The 27,377-nt window shown below is 43.3% G+C and overlaps 1 protein-coding gene across 1 annotated transcript in view; it reads left to right on the forward strand.

Moving 5' to 3' along the window:
- Positions 1-27,377, forward strand: part of slit3 (slit homolog 3 (Drosophila)) — a 235,551-nt gene that overhangs the window by 117,722 nt on the left and 90,452 nt on the right. Inside the window, exons 5-6 of the mRNA XM_070836538.1 lie at positions 9,979-10,050; positions 25,366-25,437. Coding sequence (XP_070692639.1) covers positions 9,979-10,050; positions 25,366-25,437 — 144 coding nt within the window. The remainder of the gene's footprint in view (positions 1-9,978; positions 10,051-25,365; positions 25,438-27,377) is intronic.

Below are 27,377 nucleotides of genomic sequence, written 5' to 3' on the forward strand. Positions count from 1 at the left end.
CTTCCCTCCATACCTCCATTACTTCCCATTTCATCCTTCTGTTCCTTTACTCAAACCCAACCGTTGCCTCGCTGTCCTCCCATCCCACCTTCTCAGTGTTTCCTCCCACCCTTTTCCTGCGGTGCCTTCATCCCCTCTCCTTCTTTCCCCCCCGTCACCCATTTTCCTTCCATCACCTGCCAGCTTCAGACCCCCCCCTCCTCATTACTTCGCCTCGCCTCCTGTCGACCCTTGTCTTTCCTCCTCTCCCACCCCTCATGCCTCCTTCTCCCCCTTTTTAGTCTCTCTAGCAACTCATCTTCTTCAAAACACGTCCATCTCTCCCTCCAGAGTCCAGCAGGGTTGTTGGGTTCATCCATCGCCCACCTCCTCTTCCTGCATCAACCATTTATTAGTGCGTTTTACCATTTACTTGAAAGGCCTGCCTATCCATTGACCACGTGCAACGGAGGGTTTCATCCTTTAGCTTTTATTCACGATAAAATTATTCTCCTCCTTGTTTCTTCGCTTCTGTGATTCAAAATCTCCTTCTATTGTTTTTTTATTCTAATACTCGATATGACTTGCAGATAAACGAGGATTGGCACATCAAATCGGAGGTTTAGACAGCTGTCTGTGGACTAAGGAGCTCTCAAATAGCCTTAAGTTGGCTGAACAAATTCCCAAAGAACAAATCCATTTAGTCAAGGAGCTTTGGCCATTCTCAAAATGAGAATCTTCAGCCTAAATCCTCCGTCAGCCGTAATGCTTCAAATCCATTTCTCACTGAGGATCATTGGTGTCACATGGGACAAACCATTAGCAGTTTATCTTTCTGATGTAGATGTATTGCATTGCGATGCAATACAATTATTCCACTTGTGTGTAAATTATGCATGCGTAAGCTCAATCAAGTGTCAGTATAACTCCTGTGTGTTTATGAGGCTCTTTTTTTTTTAAAAAAAAAGAATAATCTGCTGCAATGAAAACTGACCTTGAGCTAATTGATCATGATTATTTACTGCAGCTGATCAGTTTAATCCCTGATAAAAAAAAAAAAAAAAGAATCATTTTGGCTGATTAAAAGCTTTTTGCTGGTCAAGAAGCAGCAGATACATATTTTACCAAAGGATCAAAGTCACCATAAATAAGAGCTTCACCTAGTGACCGTTGGTATCAGTGAAGTGCAGCTACCTGTTGTTGACGGGGACAAAACCTTTTCCTGCTACCGATGTGATTTATTATTCTTGTCAAGCTTAGAGAAGATGAAGAAATCACCCGGCTGGCTGGTTGGTATGTAGCTGACATCGCTTCCTCTTGATGTTACAGAGGAGATAAGATACCTCTGCCGAAGCCCATTTTTGTGGTTGTCATGTTTTAATTCTAATTAAAGGATTACAAAAGTCCTTTGTGAGTTGAGGAAATTCCTCAGATTATTCGGCTCCCGGAATACAATGGATAAGCCAAGAAACTGGTGATATCATCTCTCACCGTGCCGCTGAAGAATATAACAGAATGCTATTTTTATTTTTTGCTCTCATTTACAAACACATCCTTTTTTGTTTTTTCTTCAAATGAATCCAATCGAACTGAATTAATTTTCTACTGAATGTTACTATAGATGATATTTATCTCATTACTGGTAAAGCTAAGTGTTTAGTTTCACAGGATTTGGTGGAGTTGATCGTGATGAAATTGTGGTTTGGTGAACACAACTCTCTCTTTTAGACGTACGTGTGAGATGCTTCGTCTGCAGAGGAATATATTTGATCTGCCAGTCTATCTACGCATCCCTTCATCTGTCTCTTTCCATCTTTTCTCGCCTTGCCTGTTTGTCCACCCCCCCCCTCCATCTATCTCTCCTCTCTGTGTCCATTCTAATGTCGTCTCTTGATGCTTTGCTGCTGAAGTTTTATTAGCTCCATAAATGTCCCTAAGAGCCTGCTGTATCGTTTAACTGAAGCACTAGAAGAAAAGGAAGAACTAACAAGAACGAAAAAAAAAAAAAAAAAAACGGAAAGCGAGGCGGAGTAGTAATATCGCTTAGTCCTGCGGATGACAATTCAAATAAGGAAATGTATTAAAACAAAATGGCGTTGGGGACAATAAAGTGAATTAGCCAATTACAAATGACCATGTGTGTGCCCCACTGCCTTAACCTCTCCAACAATTTTTTTTTGCCCGATGGTAACTCATCTAAATTTGTTGGACGTCTTTCGGGCGTGGGGCCAGAAAAGCTTTTATATCCATAAAGGCCTATGGATCACAGAGAATTGCATTAAGCTGTCCAATTTAATTACAGTATCGACAAAACATAATTGATACTTACAGCCTTACAGAGAGCGATGGGTAGAGGAGGGGAAAGAGCAGGGGAGGGAGGGAGGGAGCGAGGGGGAGGGGGAGGGAGAGAAACGAAAAGTGCAGACAATGTCCATTTATAATGCTGATGCAGTGTATGTATCAAAGGAGGCGTTTGAGGAATGTGTGTACGTGCGCGTGTCTACGTAGGTGTTCGAGTGTGTGTCTCAAACGGAGGATTTGCAAGGACCCATGAGAGCTTTTGAGAACGCTCAGTTTGATTTAGATGCTACAGCTCTCTGTTGGCCCTGATGGCTGTTTCACTCGCAAACACACACACAAAAAAACACACACACACACACACCTGACCACACACACACACTCAGAAGACCACACACACGGACACACACTTAGATCAGTGTAATGGAGCGATTTAGGAGAGTGGCTGTCCCGTCCCGTCCCAGCCAGCCCGGGCTGTCACCCTCCCGTCCACCATGATCAATAGAGGGGGGCAGTATTTTTATTCATAAAGCACCCACTTAATTAAATCACGGGGAGTGGAGCGAAGGGGGGTGTGAGGGTTGAATAGTAGAGGAGGAGGGATGGGGGGGGTTACAAGACGAAGCAAGGGCACCGAGTCAAAAGACTGATGAAGAATTACAAATACTGGAGGCAGAGAAAGGCAAAAAGGGGGAGCAGCATGGAGGGAAGCGCATCCTGGGTGACCTCCACTACGCTGTAGTACACCAGAGTACAGAGGACAACCTCCAAAAGCCAATATGTGTCTAATAGAATATTTTCCAGTTGCCTAAAAATAGCTTTTATTCTGTTGTGTAAAGAGCTCTTAGGAAGAAATGACTGATTAAAATCAAAACTATTGCGCAGATAAAATAGAAGAAATTGCAAAAAAAAAAACTAAAGCAAAGAAATGAATATCTAGTGCACTGTAGTCCACAGACGGTCAGTTTTGAGCCCAAACCAATCACAAAGTTTTTGCAATGAAAAATTACTACTTACTTAAAGCTATAAACCTTTAATATATCAAAAAGTCCTCACTATACGGTCCCACACTGCAGTCCTACTGTCTGCAGTGTGCTGCCAGCATGTCGGATAATATATCCCCCCAGTTTGCTGGCACGAGTTAGAATCACTCAAGTAGAGTGGCTCTGTTGCCAAGACTTGAAGACCGTGGTTGTAATGGGAAAGTTCAAATTTTGAATGCACAGAGCTATATGTCTATCGCTCTGCCAACATGCAGCATTTATAGTCTCTAAGTTTTCCCAGGATAAATGAAGGTTAGAGAAAAGTTGCTATGAGTTCCTTCTCAACTTGCCCAATAAAATAATGGTTAGGGTATCATATACAAAGGCTTAATTTGAGTTATTTCTACTCCGATGCCACATTGCAACAGCGGACCTCCCTGTTTGCTGTTGTAATGCGATAACATGCGTATCCACATTCGTTCGCTGTGTAGGAAAATCCATTCACGCATCAGTGGAGGGTTGTGCCCATTTATTCCTGCGACATGACAGAAAGTGAGGAAAAGTTTTTAATAGGAATCTTCACCAATTAAACCAATAATATATTTTTTATAAGTGGGGTTGTGTGATAAACTTCTCCATGGTTAGCGTGTTACTCACAGTAAATTACACGCCTCCAGCTTGGAGAAGCAGGCAGGGTCAGCAGAAAGATGTAGTGATGTTTAGCCACATAAAATAAGGCCCAAAAACTGTCAACCATTCTCTTTCTCTTCACTCACCTCAAAACCACCAGACTCTATTGACAAAAATGTTAATTTTACCTCGCAGAAGAACAGGAGTTGCTAGTCTGCCGCTGGCTTGATTGGTTAGTCTGCTTATGTTATGTTGTGACTTTGCTGCTTTAAATGGAGTTCATTTGGAATCCAGACTAATGTGTTTATCGATCAAGGCAGCGGTGGCACGGTGAACTCCTTTATTCTGCCAGGTAAAATTACTGTTTTTGTGAGTGGAGTCTGGTGGCTTTGAACTGAGCGAGAAGAAGAGAAGAGGGAGAGCACAGCTTCAGTTCCCGTTGGAAAGGGGAAACGTCTGACGGCAACGTTAAGCTGTGAAATATACTAAATATAGTGTACACTTAAACTGATATTGATTTTTCTAGGTAAGCCCTTTTTTGTAGAAATAAATAAACACGTTTTTCTGCTGACCCTGTTCACAACAGTAGCTTAGTATCTGTGATGGGATCCTCAACAGTTGGGGCTTGCTGACTGTAATATACTGAATGCAATACACTAACTGTAGTACTCCAAAAGAAATCCAAACTATCCCTTTAAAGTCATGACATGAATTGAAAGAGTTATTCTTCTTTTACAGCGACAGGAATGACTTTAAACGATGCCAGGCATTAAAACCTTTCCGTATATTTATTGTGACTTAAAGGCAGCACTTAATGGAGAGTCAAAATGGTATAAATGACTCCTCAATAGATCCGAAGGTTGCAGATACCACCGGATATTTAATCACTTCTACAGTACAGGCAGCACTGTGATACCTGCTGCATGACTTTGGTCTTACCCTACAGTAGAGTGCCTTAAAAAACAAGGGAATACGAGCTAGCCAGCAGTCGATATTTATTACTCTCTTTATGGAACAATATTAAATGCAGTTACAGCCCCCAAGGGAGAGAAAAGAGACAGAGAGAGAGAGAGAGAGATCGTAAGAGGGGTGGAAAAAAGGGAAGCGGGAGAAGTGAGAGGCTTGAGCTAAACATTGAAGGTCTCTCAGTTTTCAAAAGAGAAGATGTGCCACCTCTGTCGCCCTTCTCCAGCCCTTTTCTTCCTCTCCCTCAATTTTCCCCCTGTTACTCTCCACTCTCTTTTTCATCTCTCCCCTGGAGCCCAGCCAAGGGTCATCTCTCTTTCTTTCTTCCATTACAGTCACTCTTTTAATAAAAGACACAGAGAGACACTCACACACGCTCAGATGCATACTGTACATTGCCGCCCATCCACTCTCACTTGCCTGCTGCTTCTCTCACGCAGAGACACACAAATTATACCTGACACAGATGCACACCTTTGCTGCGCCTCCTTGTCATCTCTGTCTCGTTTAGACCTCCTGCGATGCCATCTGACACGAAGCCACGTGAAATCAAACAGGCCTCTTTCCACTCCCCTCCCCCCCCCTGCTCGCAGGTTAATGGTTCACAGTGGCTCTGGCTCATATCTGGACGGGCCCGAGGGCGGATCCGTCTAATATCTGGTGTCTACTGCCACACAATAAAGTGCAGGGTGACACAGCCCGGGAGAAAAGTTAATTTGGTCTGTGTGTATGATTGAAAGAGAGAAAAAAAAAAAAAAATAGATGTGTGTCCTCATGTTTGCGTTGTTATATCTGCATATGTGTTGCCGAGATGTATGTGGGTGCAAATGTGTGTTTGTGTGTGGTAAAAGGTCTGAGGAGGCACAGTGTGGCGTGTCTAGCATTGTGTGTGTGTGTGTGTGTGTGTGTGTGTGTGTGTGTTAAAGGGTTAACAGTAATATCCGAAGCAGCAAAGGGTGACCTGGCGAGTGTTATTATTCTTCTCACATGAATAATGGAACTTAATATGGAGGAGGTGATAGCTGGGAGCACACACACACACACACACACACACACACACACACACACATATATATATACACACACATACACCAACACGACCACCTCCGCCCACTACCCCAACCCGAGGAAGCGCTTGCTGTCATCTTCAATCCTTCCAGACTTCTAGGGGCCACAGAGAGTCGCAGTGCCCAGAGAGGAGAGGCCTTGGCTGGGGAAACTCTAACCGAGGGTGGGGGGTCTGTGCGGTGAAAGGGGAAGGTCTGGAAGACATTTGGTCAAAATTCAATCAATTATACAGTACTTATGAAGCCATGACAAACATGGGATGGATAATGGAAGACTGCTTGTTCTTCTACTGCTGCCTCCTTTCTTCATCCTCTCTTTGTGCCCACGGACATTAAACTTCGCTTACTTTAACTTTTATGAACTTTTGCGTTGTTTATCTTGTCTACATCTAGTTCTTAAGACACCCCCCCCCCCTTCCCCCCCCATCCCTCAAAAGACATGCAGTTGTTTTCATAATCAGTATCACTATAATTTACAGAATTTGTCATCCTAATAGAACCGATGTATAATTCAAACAGCCATCCGTCTCTTTAATAGAATTTTTAGGAGATTAATTGCCCTCTCCCTCAAACAGTGCAGCAATAGAGGAGCACCAAAAAGGCTAAATCCAATAATTGAAATGTAGGAGCAGATTGCCAGACACTGGTGTACAAACCATCCCGCTATCCAAATGAGCTCTGTTTGCCTGTGTGTGTGTGTGTGTGTGTGTGTGTGTGGTTAGTCTATCAGTGAGTGTCCTTTTCAAGGATCACAGGCCAATCTCCTGCTGGTGATAGCCTTCGCTCTGCTCAAAGGTCGGCAGGTATGACTCACAAAGAGATGAGAGACAGACATCTGTTTACATGGAGACACAACATAGCTGTGGATGTTCAGACATTAATAAAACATTATGATGCAGTAAAGAGCTGTTTTTTCATACCTAAGGCCGTATGAGATCTGTGCCAGCTTGTTTTCTCAATCAGCTTCTTACTATGAGCAGTGGACACTGCCAGAGAGAGTTTTGGTTAAGCCACAGGGTACATTTCTATATTTTTAGAGCATCAAATTAGCCAACTTTTAGATATTAAACTTGTAGTAAATATGAATGAATGATTGTATGAATGCTTTTAATGAAGCAGCTTCATTATTTCATCTTTTGTCTCAGTTTTTTTCTTCCATGGAGCTTTTTATGGAGCTGCAGGTGATGAAAACGTAGCAGCGGCTACTGAATTTACCCTTTTTGGACCAAAGCATTAACTTTCCTCCACGTTTTTTTGCATCGTCCTGTGCTTTGCCTATGGCTTGCCAGTAACCACATCAGAATTTAATTTTGAGCATTTATAGACCAAGCCCACCACATCTGGCGATTGGATGTTCTTCTCTGTTTCAAGCTGATAAAACCTTTGTATTTGTACATACAAAAATATTGCCTAATACAGCTTTAAACAATTACTACAAGCACATTTATCACAGTGATACATACTTTATCTAACTATAAACACATTTCAGGGTTAGAAAGCATCCATCTTCTTGCTCGCACATTAAATCCCGTCGTATTCATTAACATAAAAAGTTGTATTTTTTCGAGTTTGCAGTAAAATATTGACAAGGTGTCCATCTTTTGTTTACACCGCGCCAAATGTCAGCCCCAACAGAAAGAGCGCGAGATGCAGCTTGGACATAAAAAACATTTCCATAAAACTAAAAACCAATTGCCTGTTGCACAAATGGACAACCGGTAACCACCCATATGATGAAAACTTAACTCAAAGCCATGTGACATATGAGTTTTATTACCGAGGCCTAAACTGGAGCTGATGTCAGTCACTCAGTTAGAGTCATAAAGGCCGACAGAGAGACACACAGTCTCATAATGGCTTTTATTTGACTTGGATGGCTTTCCTTCTGTTAGAAGAAATAACAAATAAATATCATGGCGGGTAAACAAAACAATAAAAAGATTTATTAGCTATGGAACTCCTCTGAAATATGACTTTTTAATGTTTTTCTCCATCTTGTTCTTGTTCTCCTGCTCCGTCGCTCTATTTTGTTATCAATCCCCACTCTGTTTGTCAGAGGTCCACAGAGGGCACGGCGGTGTAAAATACATGCAAATCATAGAGATAAACAAGATAGATTTATGGATGAAGTTAGATCGGTAGAAAGACGGCGGTAATGATAGATAATAGAGAGTGATAGAGAGAAGGACTGAGGGGTAGAAAACAAGAGCGATAACAGCTTTGCTTACTATCTGTTTCCTATTTGCTCTGTTAACGTCAGCGTGGGAGCAACAAAGATGAACAAAAAGAGAAAGAAAACCTTTCAGAAAAATCCCATCCCTACCCAAAAAGTGTCAAAACCTTCAAAACAAGAAGTGTAAACATGAGGAATATTTTCCGGCTGTGCTGCACATTAAAATATCATAATACCATTCCTGTCTGTCAAATGTTTGCCTTTTTTTGTGCTCATTCGTTACCGCAAGAGCTGAGCAAAATTACACATAAAAGCACATATTTTCTTTGCCTAAAGAGTATACAATGCCAGACACATACTTTTCCCATCAAGGCCCGGGGAGAGAAAACGGGGGAGCGCTCATCTCTTGTCAAACAAAAGGAATGAGCCAGAAAACACAGGGCTGAAAGGGAAACGTCCAAAACGATGAAAACCTTGTTAGTTTGAGGAAATGAGTTCTCAGTTTTCTGCGCACGGCTCGCCAATTAACATTCACAGCCCTAATAAAAGTTGATTGGCTCTGGAATAATGCACAACCAATTTCCCTGCTGTGTACGTGTGCTTGGGTGTAAATTAGACGACGTAAGCGTATACAATATGTACGCCGGCGCTGATGCATGTGTCAGTGTGTTTGTTCCAAAATGTGCTTTGTGTGTGAACGCTGACCGACGAGAGGCGGCGTTTCTCAGCTCTGACTAGAAAATGCTGAAAACATGGCTGAACACATAATTACCTCTCTCCATAGAGACGTTAGCCAATTTCCACGCTGCGTATTTGTGCATGTGTGTGTGTGTGTGTGAAGGTCAAAAAGTAAAGTCCAGCTGCTCTGTTGTGATTATCCCAGTGTTTGTTCACTGTCTAACATGCGTGGTCATGTATTTGTGTGTGTGTGTGTGTGTGTTCAGGCCTGACGAGCAGGTATATAGGGTGATTAGCTTGTCTTATATTTCATACCTCTCTAATTACATTGTGCTCTCTGAACCTGGTTCTGCCTGCCAGGCCTCCTCCCCGGCAAACAACACAAACAGAGTTAAGGCCAAGCTGTTGTGTCATGTCAGAAACCGTTTGGCTCATCCAGGTGTTCATTACGGGGGAAGAAAGAGCAGAATAAAATGTCCGTGGCCGTTGTTCGGTGTGTGTGTGTGTCATAGAGGAAAAGGAAAAGTCATCAGTGGGCAGGAGACAAAAATAGACATGTTGCCTGATCGTGGTTTTAAAATATGTGTGTGTGTGTTCTTAGGTTTCTCCGAGTAGATGTGATCGCTTCATTGTTCTGCCAGAGCAACATTAAAAACATGCAAAACAGACGCACACACACTTCTAGCCTTTTAGTTTCAGTCTCTCCTCCACTTTCCTCGTTCTTTCCCCGCCATTGCCTCTTCATTAATCACACACACACACACACACACACACATATGCACACACACACTTCAAGGCAGTGGATGGACTCGTGCCAGCAGTATTTCTGATACTTCCTTTTGTCTTTGAAACTCTTTGGACCAAATTGCTCCACTGATCATAAATGTCATATCATCCTTCCCCCCTCTCTCGCCATCTCTTTCTCCTTCTGTGCCTTTGTACTGTAATTGGTTGTGTGTGTGTGTGTGTGTGTGTGTGTGTGTGTGTGTGTGTGTGTGTGTGTGTGTATGAGGGTATTTGTGCATGTGAGAGGGTGTGTGTGTGTGTGTTTGTGTGTGTTTGTTTGGCATACATCAAATGTTTGTGGTTTTGCTTATCATTTGACTCCATATATCTTTGAGTGCTTGGAATATTTCAACTAACGTCCTCTCTCTCTCTCTGTCTCTCTCTCCCTGTCTGTCTGTCTGTCTGTCTGTCTCTCCAGAGACCTCAGCGAGAACCAGATTCAGGCGGTTCCGAGGAAAGCCTTCAGAGGAATCACAAGCGTCAAGAACCTGTAAGCACAATTTACTCCCTTTCTGTCCTCCATCTTTTCTGTCCATCATCTCCTGCCTCCATCTTCTCCTTTTCTGTGTTATTTAGCCCAATTTTTATTATTTTTATCTCAAACTCATATTTTTTTTCCCCAATTGCTGCTGTGGTTTATTTGAATGAATTTCTTTTTAGCTCATTCAGTATTTTTACTTTAAATTCTAGTTGAGATCTCCAAGTTTTCAGACATGCCAAAGGCTGAATTTTGGGACAAAAGTGTGTAATATGCTGCCCAGGACTTTTCCATTTAATAAAATAGTGCGGCCATAAAAGCACTGAGTCAGTGGTTGAGGTGTTGTAGCCAGTGTAAACGTAATGTGTAGGCATGTGTTCTACTGTCAGTGTGGATTAAGAACAGTGGATGTGGATGAAGAGAACATGTAGCTGTGTAAAGTGTGGAAACTGTTAACGATAACTCGTGTGTTTAACTTGTTTCTGTACATATTTTCATTTTATAATCACAAAGGTTTGGAGGAGAGCAGAGTCATTCCCACTGCAGATACGCTGTAGCATCAAAATCTTATATGTGACTCGCACATTTGGTTTAAGTTTATTTTATCTAAATGAACCCCCTTCAAGAAGAGAGAACTTTTAAATGTGGGCCACATTTTTTTTTTTTCATATTGTGGGTTCAAAATGAGTGGTGGGAACAAAAGGTCCAGTAGATCCCTCAGCCAGCAGCCGCCAATCGGGCGGCGAATGAGATACAATTGCTTCAGTGTGGACAATCCGCCGGATCAAAGTGCGTCCGCTAAAACAGTTTTTGCCACTGACAGGCTCAGGATGTTGTTCCAAGTGGCTGTCAGCATGACAGAAAGGATCCCAGCAGAGATAGGCCTGTAAGATGTAGGCTCCTCCTGCACGACTGATGTGGAACTGTGAATGTAGAGTAAAGACCATAGAGGTACAAACCGTTTAAGATCCATTGTGTTTAAGCAGAAATAGCTCTCATATTGGTCTGTTCAATGCCACCAGACTCGTACTGCAGCAATCTTTTGGTCCAATTCTAAAACATTTTATGAACCCAAAATAAATAAAAGTAGTTCTTCTTTAACATATTTTCCAGCTCTTCTGCTTTTCATCAGTTCTCCTTCGTTTTATATTCCCACTGTCCACGTCTTCCTCCTCTTCCTCCTCTCCTCCTGTCCAGAGAGGTTTTGTCCTCACGTCAATCGCTCAATAACCCCCTGTCATTTATTCATGACGTCCTAATCACCAATAGTGGGATCAATACGCTGCCTGGTCAATGCCTCTCATCAATAACGGCTGATCAATCCGGCCTGATGCTGCAGAGGAGACCACTAGGCAGACTCTTGGGGGTAAACAGCGCCCTCGATGCGAGAGAGTTCGATTCAGGGTTAGAAGGAATAGAATAGAGCACAGCAGAGTGGTTTGACCAGAGGAGGGTTGTGGTCGTGTCGCACCGCTCAGGTTTGGACCAGCGGGGGACAGTAAAGCTGGAGAATGCTGGAAAAACAACACATCTTCTCTGTGTAAATTAAAGTTTGCTGTTGTGTTTCATCAGCCGTGACTGACATGACACGAGGAAAGGAAGAGAGAGCGGGATAGAAAAACAGAGCAGAACAAAATAACTACACGGTTAAAAAAAAAAAAAGAAAGATAATAACCCTCCTTTCTGGATGCTCCCTCGCTGTATTTCACTACTAAGGCTGTTGAGTGACAGGAAAAAAACAAACAATGTTCTTTGGTAAATGAGATGGCAAGAACAAGAATGATTTTATATACAAATTATCAGTAGTAAGGTAGAAAAGCAATGCAAACAAATATAAGGAGTTTAAATGTGTGCGCATGAAATATAACATCAACTATATATGAGGTATCTGTCATATTCATCCATCGACTGGAGCTAGATCGATATTTTATTTCCTTTAATGCCAGTGAACATATTGTGACATGAATTAAAAATAGCAACAAACTAGAGCTCGTTTTCTGAGCCGCTGTTTCAAGAACGAACTGAAAAAATGAACTCTGAGCTTTTGAGACGACACGATGAGAAGAAGTTAGAAAACAAAATGGAAATCAGAGCATCTGCAGCTCTCTCACAAGTCGGCTCAACTTTAAATATTCTATTTAAAGTCTTTGTGTAGCTGTCATCTGCTGCTAACTAGCATCCAACCTTAGTAGTCGCGTTTGGAACCAATTTGTAATCAATTAAGTGTCTTTACAGATTAGTTGAGCCGTGTTTTCACCCCTGTGTGCACGTCACACCAGTGTTTTCTCAAAGTAACGACATCATTTACTACCTGCTGGGAATTCTGGGTTGCCAGGTTTGAGTTGGCACAGTGAAGGAAGAAACACTTTGCAGCTAAACTTAGGAAGTGTTCACAAGATACGTCCAGCAGCTATGTGAATCTATTTCCAGTGCATCCGCATAATCAGCCAAATGCACGTGTCACGTTAAACTGTGTCCTTGACCTGTTAAGATAAATGTGTTTCCAGCACTCTTTCATTGGCCAATCTGTGAATTGATTAATATGCATCTCGCTGCAGGCAAATGTGCTCCTCAGGTTAGTCTCCTCTCCCGAGTGTGATGTAAGTTCAATTTGGCCGCCAAAGTCCACAGGAGATTATTACTCCTAAATTAAATGGACCTGAAAGTGCCTGTACTCTGCTGCCCTGTGCTGCTCCGAGTGTGTGTGTGTGTGTGTGAAGTGAGTAAGTGTCAGTTCTCATGGCTGGGCTCCAAACCCTTTGAGTTCAGGTTGGCCTCTGATCATCTAATCCACTCTGCCTTCTCACATCGCTCACAATCCGAACTAAACGCTCCGCGCCGCCTTAACTCTTTTACGTCGGACTCGCTGAAGTATCTCGCGACCATTTGAGGTTCGGTGCCAGGAAAACAACGGCAGAAACCGAAACCTCTGAGTCTCACAAGTCCCTGTATTCATCCAGCTCTGTGTCGGTCACATTCATACATCAGTGCTCCAGGATAACCAGCGGAGTCCCACCGAACATCTCCTACGTACAGAAGGTGAAATATGAGTTTCAGGACTTTTCTCTAAAAGTGCCCTCAAGTTTTTAGCAGCGGACTCTCTCCTCTAGCACATCTCTTCACTTTCTACAAGAGCTATAAAGTCATATCAATCAAAGTGGACGGTAAAAGTGTCCCCCCCCCGCCCCCCACCCTTGTTAAAATGTTTTGCACTAAATTGCTTTGACCTACAAAGTGAATCATTTTACTTTTTCTTCTGCCCAAATCAGGAGTGACTCAGGCTTAGAAAGATCATTTCTTTTCACATCCTACTCCTCCTCTCGTCTGTTCTCCTCGTCTGTTCTCCTCTTTAGTTTCATCTCTTGTCAGCGCTACTTTCCTACACTTTCTCCCCCCCATCGCTGTGTTTTTCCTCCCCCCCCTTAAATTGCATCACTCTCCCTTTCCTCTTCCTTTCTGTCTTCCATCACCTCCCGCTCTCCCCCTTCATCTGTCATCACAGCGTCATCCTCCTTCCTTTTTTGTTTCTCTGATCACATCATCTGTCTGTCAGTCTTCTGTTTTTCTCCTTCGGTTTATTTTTCTCTCTCTTTCTTCCTCGAACCGTCCTTCTTTCCTCTATTCCTCCCTTCTTTTTCACCATCCCTCCATCCAACAAGCCCTGTCCCTTAAAGTCTCTCTCCCTCTCTTTCCCCACTGTTTCTCACTTTATATTTTCTTTTTCACCCCCCCTCCCTCCCTCCATTAGACAAGGTGACTCCTGCAGTAAAAGGCTCCAACCCTCCATTATACCACAGCGTAAAAAAAAAAAAAAACCCGTCATGACATTCTGTCCCTGGTGGACACAGCATTGATTTTCTCGTATGTCTCTCTCCCCCTCTCACTTTGTCTTTCTCCCCCCTCGCTCTCACTTTCTCCTCTGTCTCTCCCACTGCCTCTCCGCCTCTCAGTCTATGTCTCTCTCTCTCCCTTTCTGCCCATCTCTCAGAGGGCAGGGTCTCTATCTCCCTTTCTCTCCCTCGTTACCTTTCATGCTGCCTAGTGGCTAACATCGTATTGTACGTGCACACACACACACACACACACACACTCGCGGACCCTTTCGACCCTGCTATCAGATTGACTGCTTTGCTGAAACTGCCAAGAACCTGGCAAATACGATTAGTGTAGGCTTCTGCTAACCTAAGGAGACAGGTATACGCCATACATCTGTGCGTAGGTGTCTGTGTGTGCACGTATGTACTCCCCCTATACATTGTGCTGAGTGCTGGTCCTGTCATTCCCCTAAACTCATCCTGTCAGTCAAGCTGCAGATGATAAAGGTAAATGTAGAGTAAGAATGGATAGAAAACACAGTGTCAGAATTCCTGCAGTGCGCTCTGTGCTTCGTGGTTTCATCTACTACACTACACTACGTCATATTCTGGGTGCTTATATTACTGTATCTAATTTTATCTAATCCGATTTTCTGTAATCTAATCTTGTCTCATCGTGTCGTGTCTGGACACGTCTTGTCTTGTCTTGTCTTGTCTTGTCTGGCCTCGCCAGGAAAGCCATCATGTTAACCACACCAGCAAACGCCCAACAACACGACTTCTTTTGCATCTTAAACAGCCGCTTCTGGGCTTAAAGCAAAAGGCAGGACGTGGCAGACAAATGTGTCTAATCCTTTCTGTAAAACAACACGCCAAAGAATTGTCCAATTTCTACAGAGTAATCCGTGTCAAGTGTGATCACAAACAGCATCAAACAAGTTCTGCATCCACAGAAAGCTGACACTCAGCCACTAGCACCCCAGCTAACAAGCTGCATGCTAATGGTGTATAACCTTTGAGCGAGCAGCAGTGTGCTCTACAGCAGGCCTGCTTTGTTCACAAACAGTAAAGATACGTTTAAAATGTGCCGTCTAAAAGCCAGAGTTTAATGTTCAACAATAACTTTTCTGCCCTTGTGCCATTTATGCAAGAAATGGCTTTGCTTAAAGGGGTGGCGTCACAGTCGATTCAAAATGTGCTCATCCCTCAAGGTGCAATTTGAGGCAAAGCTGGTTTACAGACTTAAACAACATTAAATAAAATCTCACATTTTAATGTAAAAAACATTTTCACATAAAGATAAAAGCAAATATGAAGAAGTAGTGAGAGTTATTATTAGCATCATTACAAAAAGTTTACCATAAAGATGTTAATGTTAACGCTAACACCCCATAGACTCGGTTTAAACGGCACTTGCAAACACTTGCTGACTTATTTGGACGATGTTCTGCCACACAGAAAGTTTGCACAGTCAGAGGAAAGTATATTTAAAGTTTCTCGTGAACTTTTCTGTGAGTGACAACCTAAAAACATCCTGACGCGATAAACCAGGCCCCAACTTTACCCCACACTAGTTACAGCCAGCAACAAAAGCAGAATAAACTATGAGGACAACTATATAAAGGTACAGTACAATATTCCTCCTGGTTACAGTGACGAGAGAAGCAGAGATAGATGGGATCGACCGCAAATGCTGTGTGTGTACAGTTGTTGTCAGGCTTAAATCACAACATGTGTGAGTCACTCATGCTGGGAGGCATAGAACTGTGGTTGGATTACAGAGGAGCATGGATGCATCAGATAAGATACAGCTGTTTCATATGCCCTCACATTACACCTCAGCGCCCACGCAGGCACGCTCTTTATCTCGTGTAGCCATCACGTCCTCATATTGTACCTTGTTTTCCATCTGCCTGCCTTCTCGCTCTCTTACCCACTTTTTTTTTTTTTTTGCTGTGATCGAATTTAATTCATTTTTCCCACCGGGTCCACCCATGCTCAACGTCTACACACTCATAGCACCTTCAGGTGCTTTGGAAGAAGTGTTCAGATCATATAATATGTAATTTCTTCATACAATACAACCACACGGTATATCAGCGTATGAACAACACCCCGTGGCTTCACTTCTTTACCTTTCTCCTTCCTGTCATCCTCTCCTTTCTCTTCTCCCTCGTAAAACGCCTCCACGCTTCACGCTTCCCTACCCACAATGCAGTGCAAGATGGCCGTTTGTTTGAATTATGGCTACAGCGCCTTAGAGAGAGGTGAGAACATTGTGTCGGCTGCGCGCACACACACACACACACACACACACACACACACACAAGTTACTGACCTGCACTGTTGTCATTGCAGATGTTTGCCTTCACTTGTTTTTATGTTTACCACATTTCCAACATTGAACAACAATAGCCAGGCATAGATCTGGGAAGAGTGTGTGTTAGAATATACAAGAAGGCTGATAAAGGGCTTCCTCTTGATAGCAGAACATCTGCATCGATGAAGGTGACAGCAGGAACGCCACAGCACACACACCCAACATGTCGTGTCTTCCCCCCCGTCCAAGCTGACTGTGTCTTCCAGATACAGACAGAAGACACAAAGCCAGCTTCCTCAAATTGTTTACTCAGATTCCCATCATTCTTTGCTCTACATCAACTCCCAGCGCTCCACCTTAAATGGCAGGATGTGGCTAATTCATTAAAGGCCGTGACCAACTGCAGGACAGCAGAGAGAGAGAGATGCATTCCTCTAACTGTTGTATTTTTCATCATAGTAATTGGATTTGTGATTCAGTTTTGATGTCAAATTTACTTAAACTCACATTCAGGGAAACACAATTTTCAAAGTGTAGCGGCTCTGCCAGGGACAGAGACACTTCTTCTTCTGCATGTTTTCACTCAGAGTTTTAAATTAGATTTTAGAGTTTTTCATAGTTGCCAGATTTGACTTGAACTTTAACATTAGGCAAATGTGTCTCCGTCTCCTTTCACTGTTTATATTCCTTGCGAACAGAGTTATAAAAATGATAAATCAAAGTCAAGCTAAAAGTTTATATTCATATTAAATATGCAAAAAAAAGTGGGACTTGGATGGAAAGCCACTTGGTGTCCTTGACAGCATGAACCAATCTCAGTCAGCAGCAGAGGTTTGTTTGAACTAATCATGCGAAAAAACATGACATGTCTTCCTGTAACCTTGAATATCACTTAAAGCAGATACATCATTTGCAAGTCAAAGGCTACCTTTTTTTTTTTTTTTTTCACAAATCGCCATTTGCTGCGTTAATCCCACATCAGCAGAACTACGGCTTTTCTCAACAGTTGCTATTAGTGATGAAGCAACAGCACAATAAACTGACATTGATTTTTTTTTTCCACCTCACTACAGAGTTCAGCAGCCTTTTTGATGTAAATCAGTGTGCTAACATTATCAACATTAAGTTTAATTATTATTATTACATCAAAATTAAACTTTCCAACAGAGCTGTACGTTTATTCCAATGGCAATGAGAGTAGCAACAATTTTAAAAAACAACAACACATAATCAGGACGTTGTAATTATTTATGAGAGCACTCATTAACCCTACCGACCTTCCAATAATATTGTTCTTTAGCAATAAACCTAACAAGCAGTTGTGGTTTTAACCTCCTGTGCTCACAAATTATATGTATAGTTCCCATTTTAGCACCCTGTTTCATCAACTTTCCCTCATTGTGCTGCTCGAGTGTTCAAGTCGTCAAGTGTTGCGATGGCAGCAAGTGTCAAAAAGAGAGAATTTGGCGTAACAAACAAAAATATGAGCACTATACAGTGTGCTGCTAAGGAGGCTGGGACAAAGAGCCCCATTATGCAAAGCCATGTGAACTACAAATAAACAGATTATTTCCAGTTAACATGACCCGTGGCCTTGCTTCCTTTTGCTGTGCTCCATTATCTGGGGGTCATAATCAGTCGCTTTAAGTTGCACACCAGCTCCTGAGGTGTCGCTTGTCAAACGAGTGCAGGAGGAGCTGAGTATTTTTCCTCATGTGCGAGAATATCTGCTCACCTAGATGTGCTGATGCCAAGACTGTCAGCGAAGCCAATGCGATGTTCCTGAGATAGCTGAAGCTCTGTGGTAGAGATATCCAGCAGGTGAAGATGCCTGATCATGCCCTGCTGTGGTTTCCAGCTGGCTCTGAAAACTTTGTCACCCACCCACAGCGATGAACTCTTCAGCTCAATCAGCGGCTTTACCATGTTGTGTGTCTACGGCCAGTCAATCAGACATAAATCCATGTAATATCCGGTTTGATCCGATAAGAGAACATGGGTCCAAACTGCTGAAATTCCCAAATTTGTGTGTGTGAACTCAGGCCAGCTGATGTGTTTGCATATTTCAGCAGTGCTAATGCTTTGCTTTGGGGACAGCTCCCTTAAGTGTCTGAAGTAGCAACATCGCTTGAAAAAATTGCTCTCCAAAAGCTGCCGCATGTCCAAAACAGTTTGCCTTGCATTTTGCGGTGTCCAGTGATGTCTGTAGGAAACAGAAGTTTCACAAACCACTTCTTGTCCTCGAGCACTGGATGGGCTTTGCCCCCTTTTCAGACAGGAAGGACTTCATGGCCTCAAAGCAGCCAAGAAAACGCCCCCCAAAACCTTTCTGCAGCTTAACCACCTAACTGGTGAGTGCAGAGGGATGTCTTTGTATGAGCAGTCCATTTCCTCAAGCAGAGATGGAACTGTCCATGTCAGAGCAGATCACTTCACTATGAAGTCAACAACTGTCACTGCTGTAGCCTTGAATTTGACATCTTTGTACAGAGCTTTTCTTGGTGTGATATGCAGTGGAGGTTCATGACAGGGTGACCAAGTAATGTGATCACTCACCGGGGCCTCCGTGTGCTGTCGCTGCGAAAACCCTTGCTAATATCAATATTATGCTACTTAATATGCTCCATAAAAAACCTTTAGCTGTTTCAGGTATTGGTTTTAAGCAGCAAAGCGTCTTGTTTACAGTCAAATCACAGTATCTTGCATGGTTTATTTCAGACCACCTGTGTGCTGCGCTCAAACGCCTTCTGCAGAGAGGCGGGATGTGATAGCTTGTTTCAGTAGCATGGTTTTTAGCAGTGGCAAAGACTTTGAGGGTTTTTCATGCTTCCCATACTTGGACACAACATGTTTGGATTTAGCCTTGTCCGCCTCATCCTTGAGGCATTTAACACAAAACTTTTTAAGGTTCTGCCGATCCTGCTCTGGCAGCATCATTCATTCTGTGAAGAAGGGTGGAGCAGTACAAGCCAATCAGAGGCAGAGTAGGGCGCGTCTTCCTGGAATTTGGGTGGGGAAGTAAATCAATTTAACTACCGTGAATAACAGGCTGAGCAACTACAAATGTCTGTGAGAGAGATCCATTGTCATGCAGATGAGAAAAAAAAAACTCTTGCACATGTATTGCTAGTGTGCCGTTGATTGCCCTGTCTTAATATCGTATTTTTAGACAGAAAGAGAACCGATGAGACAGATCGAGGTGGTACAGAAAGATTTAAAGGATGTTAAAGGTAGTGTTCGTCAGTCCTCTGAGTTTTTTCTTACCATCCGCATATTTTTTCTCAATTCTTTACTTTTCTTTTGTATTTCTTCATGTTTCCACTCTCCTTTTTATTCAATGTCTTGTTGCATCTCTTCTATCTGCCTTGCTTCCTTATCCCTCTCTTCTATTTATTCCCCATCATTCACTCCCCTGTACGTTTTCTCTTGAATCTTTTCACCAGTTCTGCTGACTTCTTTCTCCCTAGGTTCTCATTTTCACATTGTCATGCCATTCTTTTCCTCCCCTATCTGTTTTTCTCCTCAACCCATTCACACCAGTGACCTTTTTTTGTTTGCAAATCTGCACATTGCTCATCTTTCTGTCTAAACGTGAGCTCTAACCAGCAGAAACATACATAAGAGACGAGGCAATAGGTTCATTTGATAAATAGAAAGTGGGGGGATGATAGAGAGATCTTAGTGATATGACTTAAAGATGTGAGCAGACTCAAAGTTTATGCAAATGTGCAGCAGTTATGAATATTTAAAGGGCTTTTGGTCACCAAATATTTTTCCAGTCTCCCGAGAAGAACGACAGCATCGGTAGTTTGAGCAAGTGCTTTGAAAAGACGTCTTTATGTTCAATTGACAAATCCTTCCAGCGGTCGCATTGTTGTCGACCATCAAAGTCTGCATAGGGAAGAGGATGGGGTGGATGAATTTGTCAACAAAACATCGGACTTTAAAACAGGAGACTGCTGCTGGTTTCCTTTTTCAGACTGACAGCCAATGGTTTCTTTAACCCTGACCATGATCATTCCCTTACTATAACCATATTATGGGCCCCTAACCTTGAAGAAGTTCTCATTTTAAGCCAAACCACAATTTTTCCCCAAACCCAACCAAGTTGTCTTTGTGCCTAAACCGAACAGAACCCCAACTGTAGTGTTGTCACATTGTAAAACATATTTCTTTTTCAACACTGATTATGGTTTTGGAAGTAACAGACAAATAATGTCATTCCGCCAATAATCCAGACTTTTGTTGCATTAAATGTGTTTCTCTTTCCTGTGTAGATATAAAGATCTGAAAGAGGCTTGCAAGAGTTCTGGAAACTTCTGTTGTCATTTATGTCAGAATTGCTGTATTTGACCAAAACATGCATAGTGATCTATTGAAGTAGTGTTGTAATCAAAGGAGCTATGGTTTATTCAATGTGTTTCCAATTTGCCTCCATCAGAACTCATTGTGTGATTTCTTTATCAACACAAATGCGTCAAGCAAATTGGTTTCTCTCATTTCCAGTCAAAAACTGTGCTGTTTACATTGATTCTGATGAAGCATTATTTGTTGATAGGCATTGGATGGAAACCCAGCTAGTGTATCCTCCTTCCTTTCCTCCGTCCTTTCATTAATTACTCAGTCAGTAGTGGTTGCTCACTGATGGATTCATGGAGCGGCAGTGATGCTGTGTGTGTGTTTATGTGTGTGTGTGTGTGTGTGTGTGTGTGTGTGTGCTTCCCACTGCTCCAGATGGTAGCAGAGGGAAGCACTGAATCAGTCTGCCAATAGGCCTTATGATAGACATGATTAAACACACTAACTAATTATATGGAAGGAAATTAAATTCTGGACCTCCGTTCTATCCCTTCGCAACAAACATCTGTGATGCGAGCACACAAAAGCAACACACACACACGAGGACTATGAATGCAACACGATGGTACAAATATAGAGAGCGCACACACTCGCATAGACACACAAAGTACACCCTCATCCCAGACTGATACCAATCATGTCACTGCTAATCAGGGTGCTTGGTGAACAAAGCTGTCAGAGGAATCCAATCATATCACAGATGATGGAATCGTTTACTGTAGATGGGGATGGAAGATGAAGTACATGGCCGCCAATATGAATCCACAAGTTATTCTCAATTCTAGGAAAATTACAGATGTGAGGATTCTGGAGCACGGCGATAATGTGTTCTCAAAATTATCAAAAAAAACAATCCTGTAGAGGTTGAAGAGATATTTCATCACTTGTCTGACAGTCCTTGTCCGCTCCACAGAGTGGTGGGTATCCCCCAGCCTCACATCAAGCAGTCATGAGCGTCACTGGTTGACACTGGTGGATATTGAGAGTCAAATTAAGTAGAGATGTGGAGGTGTTAAACTTTCAATTTTATATTCCGAGTGGTCTCTTAATCTTAACACAAGTTCTCACCAAACAGCTAAATGTGTAGTTTGTCAGTTCTTTACATAGAAGCATTTTCTTTATCTTCCTCCTCTACGGTTAAAATGTTGGTTATATATTATTATATTATATTATAGGTACTGTAGGTTATAGGTAGGTAGATAGATGGTCAGAGGAAGCTTGTGGTTAATAGAAACCAACATTTACGGGATCCAAACCAGAATCTCTTTTGTCAAAGTCACTCACCCAACAAGACCTCTTCCCTAGGAGGTTTTTATACTATACGATCTTTATCAGGACCCATATTGTCGTTTCGTTTAGGAGGATTCGTACCAACTAACCATCTCTAAAAAACAATGCTGATATTGGACGATTCTGCTAAACCTCTGATTATGTTTAAGTTCACAATTATTTTACATCCAGTGCCAACCCTTCTGAAAATCTTGCTTTCTATAATATTTACTCCTAAAGGTAGGGAGAGCTCACAGATATGCCAGATGAATGGTTAAAGTAGAGTAAAGTTTAGGCAATTGAAGCACTCGGTTGAGGTTATTGGAAAGATCGTGAAACAAAAGTTCATATGTGCTTCCGCACCCCAACACCGTGACCTCCACACCCTTACTGTCTGCCTCGCAACAAAGAGGTCACACTGCTTCCGCACCAAACATCAGCGTTGTCAAATGTAGATCTAGAGACTGGGCAGCACTGCATTGGATGACTAAGACACACAGATGAATCAAATGAGGAAAAACACTAATAAATGTCTTTGTCTTATAGAACAGCTTGTCTTTTATCCCTGCCCTTCTTATTCAGTGCTACAAGAAGAGCAGTACTGAAAATAGAATCCCTTTAATAACTACAGTCAACTTTGGCAGTGCCATGCGTCCCCATATGGCTGATCAGGCTGTGTGCCAGTTTGCCTTCCCCCCCCCAAAAAAAAGAAAATCGTGCTTTTTAATTACATAAAACACAAACATGGCTCAGCCATATGTTGGTATGATCCCCAGACTCACTATATTTTAGAGTCCAGTCATTTAACAGATGCTCACACCCACAACTCCCTTCCAACAAGTAGCCAGAACAGAAAAAAAAAAATCCTAGATTCAAATTAAGACTTTGAACACGAGTATACAACCCTATCAGATGATTCTTTTACACTGTTACAAAGCAGAGCCCTTGTTAAGTGCACACTGATGATCCTTTCAATCTCTGCAAATCGTGTTCAATTAATCAAGTGTAGCATGGCAAGGCCGTAAACAACTTATCTCTAAATCACCTCTAAAATATAATTGCATTGCATCAAAGCAGATCAAAACATCTCATCAGTCTGTGGAAGCCTTTGGAGGGCCGAAAATAATTATGTTGGGAGCCAAACCTGGCCTGTGGGCACAGAGCTGTTTCAAATTTACTTGAGTCTCGAGTCCAAACTGAACTCATTCCAACTGTTAACCGCCAGCAGTCGGTCAATATCAGATAGAAATGCATGAAAAGTGTGCTTTCTGTAGGGCGATGACCCCGTGGTGCACATCAGAGCCGCCTCCAACGCACAGCACATTTATGTATACTGATCAACCGAAGACAAACACAGTAGACAACACTTTTTCTGTGATAAGATGATAATAATGCACAGTAAACATTTCAATTTCTGTTTTTGACATTAATCTGATCTGAAGTCACTGCAACACAGCTCGTCTTCGGCCCGCTGCTCTTTGAAATGCAGCTACTTATTGAAGTTCGCTCGTGGTGTACTACAGTAAATACATTTTTCACATACTCGGAGGACTTGCATATCCCTCGGATTCTTCTCGCACACTCACACAAACATGCACATATAAAAACAAACCAAAGTGTGTGTAGCTCCAGGAGCCCTGATGTAATTTCTGTGGCCCTACAGAGGCGGCCCGGCTCCTGTGCAGGGAACCACCTTCCTCGGGGTTCAAAGCTGACATGACTGATATAACAGACGCCGCAGTGTGCCGGCCAGACGCTGGGGCTATGTAGAAGAGAAGGAGATTTGAAAGGTTGATAAAAGAAAACAGGGAGAAGAAATGGATTAGCGATGGATAGAGGGAGTGTGAGAAGAGAAAAGGTGAAGGGGAATCAGAGATTAGAGGAGAGGAAACGAGAGGGCACTAGAGGGAGAAAAAATGGATTATGAATGGAGGGAGGGGGAGAGAGAGAGAGAGAGAACATGAAAAATGGAGAAGATGGATGCTCGGAAACGAGGGGAGAAAAAAGAAAGAAGTCAAAGAAAAAAAAAAAAGGATTAGGGATGGAGGGATCTGGTGGAGGAGGGATGAGATGGGGAAGGGAACAAGGAGGAGAAGATTAAGGTGGAGTGATATGCTTTTATCTTCTAGTGTCTGGAGAGCAGACATCAACTAGCCATGCTGTGTGTGTGTGTGTGTGTGTGTGTGTGTGTGTGTTTATTTGGATGTTTTTCTGCATGTGTTTGGTTACATCGTTTCCTCCATGTATCTTGGAGTGTATCCACCTGTCCTGTGTGTGTGTGCGTGTGTGTGTGTGTGTGTGTGTGTAAACAGTCTAAATGCCACTCATCCTTCCTGGGCGACTTAAAAAAAACAAGAAGATACTTCTAAATGTCTGCCCTTTGTATCTTCCCATCTACCAGCCATCCATCTGCTCCCCCACAGAAGAAAAGCAGAGGGGGAGGAGAGACGGAGGGAGGGAGGGATGGATGGATGGATGGGATGGAAGGAAGGAAGGAAGGGAGGAAGAACGGAGTGGTGGTTCCGGGGTTGTTGGGTTCATGGATGGAGGGATGTATGGTGGCGGTGAGGCGGGGGGTGAATACCTAGAGCTGAGCAAATTAAAGTAAAAGCAAAGGATAGATGACGGTGGGGCACAGAGTGGATGTGGGAGTCCGGTGAACGCGGCACAGCGAGCCAGGGAGGAGGGGGAGGGAGGGAGAGGGAGGGAGGGAGGGAGAAGAGTAGGGATGTAGAGAAAGAGGAAGGAAGGAGAATGGGAAAGAGAGGCAGAGTCGTGACTGTAGGTTGATTTACGGAGGCTTTCCTTTTAATGAAATTGTTTCAGTGACAGAGCCGGTAAAAGGCCCTTAATGGATTGGCTGGCCTAATGTAATGAAATTACTCCCTCTTTCACTACACAGAGAGGGAAAAAAAGAATAAAAGAGGACATGGGGAGGAGGGGAGGCGGAGGAGGAGGAGGAGGAGGAGGAGGAGGATGGGAGAGGAGGGGTGGAAGAGGAGAAAATGCAATTAATATTTACAGAACAGACAAGCAGGGTGGGCTTTAGTAGCTACGGCTCGCTCGCTCTCCTCTTCACTGTGTCTACCTCTCTCATCCCTCTCTCTCCCGGTGGCCAGTGTGCACCGGGCATACAGCAGGGGAGGGAGGTGATAGGCTGACGCCAGGCAGGCCACTTCAGCGCACTGGTATCCTCTCCTGCGCTCTCCTTTTCCTCTCCTCCTCTCCTCAGGGCTGGCCATATCAGCACAGAGGTGAGACTTAACCTTAGCTTGTGTGCTATCGTCTGGACTGGGTATCCCTAGAGTGAGTGTGTGTGTGTGTGTGAGTGTGAGTGTGTGTGTGTCTGGGTGAGAGAGTTAACGCCGGTGTCTTCTACCTGCAACCTCAAGCCCACTTATTGGGGTATCACCTCCCACATGCACACACTCATCCTCGGAACCTGTCTTTTGTTAGTCCCTCCCACAGCTGAGCGGACCTTGCATACTTGCGCCTGACTCTCTCCCATCTCTCTCTCTTATCTGTGTGTGTGTGTGTGTGTGTGTGTGTGTGTGCTCGGTGCAGGCAACTGGACAGCAACCACATCAGCTGCATCGAAGATGGAGCTTTCCGAGCGCTGCGCGATCTGGAGATTCTGTAAGTAGAGAAAACCCCGGTCCTCTCACTCTGGCTTCTCCATCTCTCGCCTCCTCCTCCTCCGCCTCCTCCTCCTCCACCTCCTCCTCCTCCTCCTCCTCCTGCTGCTGCTGCTGCTGCTGCTCTCATCCCCTCTTTGCTGCTCTCCCCTTTGTCATGTTTTGTCTGTAAAGCAGGGACCTGTCCTGCGCTTTGCTACTCTCGTTATCAGCATTGTTTTCTGTCTTGCTCAGTTTCCTCCTCCTTTTAATGCTTGTTTTTCCTTTCAAAAATCATGTCCTCCTCTCCTCTCTTCTCCTCTCCTCTCCTCTCTTATTTGCATGCCATCCCTCATTCTCCCCCCTTCATCCACTTTTCTGTCTCATCTTTTTGTCTTTTTCTTCAGCTGTATGTCTTCAGAATAGAAAGAGCTCAAACTTAATGATGCTTTTGTTGAGAAAATGTGTGTTTTTTTATTACATGTTTCTGTGTGAAGTATCTCCTGCAACATCCGTGTGTGTGTGTGTGTGTGTGTGTGTGTGTGTGTGTGTGTGTGTGTGTGTGTGTGTGTGTGTGTGTGTGTGTGTGTGTGTGTGTGTGTGTGTGTGCTGAGCACTACTAAGGATGAAGTGTAGTGTACCTGTTCATTCACCGGCAAATGTGTTGTCCTTGAATTACAATACACTGACACTCACAGACACAGATATGAGCCTGCACACACACACAAATAGAAAGAGTGAGAAGAACAGTGTATCTGCCACCTGCGCTTCCTCTTGTGTGTGTGTGTGTGTGTGTTATTCCCTCTGCATATGGGAAAATGTTGATGCTCTCGTGTGTGTGTGCTTCCAGCTGTGTATGTGATTGTGTGTGTGTGTGTGTGTGGGTGTGAGAGAGCGTGCGTCTTATCTGTCCACATTTTTAGAGCTACTCATTTGTCACAACGCTCAGAGGTGTGAATTGTGACTATGCATTGCTAGTCTGTGCTGAGGGAAGGTGGCTACTCTCTCCACACTTGTATGTGTATGTGTGTGTGTGTGTGTGTGTGTGTGCACATGCTGTGCTTCAGTGTGTGTTGTGCATCTGCACCACTTTTTGTGCTAAAATATATAAAGGTTCTGGTGCCACGTCTCAATATGAGGAAAAATGTAGGAGGAAAAAGTTAACAGATCCTTTCTTTGGTTGGCACCAGCTCTGGTTCGTTTGTCTGGGGGGGGGTTTTTTTGGCTGTATGACGCGCAGAGGTGAAAAGGTTAGTTGCACTGTTGCTGAAAATGTTTATTAGGGTGTAAAATTGTGTAGCAAGTAAGGCAAGGACAAAGAGAAAGGTGGAGAAGCACACAGACAAAGGCAGGAGAAAGGAGACAGCAGAGGAGAGGACGAGATGAATGAAAGCAACGAGGGCAGAAAAAGAACAGGAGGCTGACATCATTGTTCCGACCTCTGGTCAGTCCGTCCTCCTTTACATGCATCAGTTCAGCCACAAGTGGACCCACAGAAACAGGCTCATGATGCTGATAATTCAGTGCTGAAGCTGTCGATTCTCGCGGTTTTGAAGACATTGTGACGATGATAGCTTCGTCAGTTCGGCAGCCAAAATGAAGGACAGAACACTAATTGGCTGCTTCTGGTGAAAATCTCTCTCATTATCACATGAAGATCCTCTATACCAAGCAACATTGTGGGAGACAGATCATCAAAGCTCAGTGAGATTCCTAACAGCATCAGGCACATCTTGATGAGTCTCCTGCTGTTGGAGGTGTGATTGTTCTTGGTGCAGTCTGGTGCTGCCTAATGTGTTCACATAAATGATTAAAGAGAGCAGAGGATACAGTGGAAAATGGTTCAATACCTGGCAGCTTACACTGTGGGCCACATTCAGTGCAAAATAAAATGCCCTCGCAGCTCTTACAAGTAGCAGAAAACATGTATATGAAGAAGAGGAAACGTTTTATTTATGTTTT

This window comes from Pempheris klunzingeri, chromosome 9 (genome assembly GCF_042242105.1).
Source record: "Pempheris klunzingeri isolate RE-2024b chromosome 9, fPemKlu1.hap1, whole genome shotgun sequence".
Classification (NCBI taxonomy): domain Eukaryota; kingdom Metazoa; phylum Chordata; class Actinopteri; order Acropomatiformes; family Pempheridae; genus Pempheris; species Pempheris klunzingeri.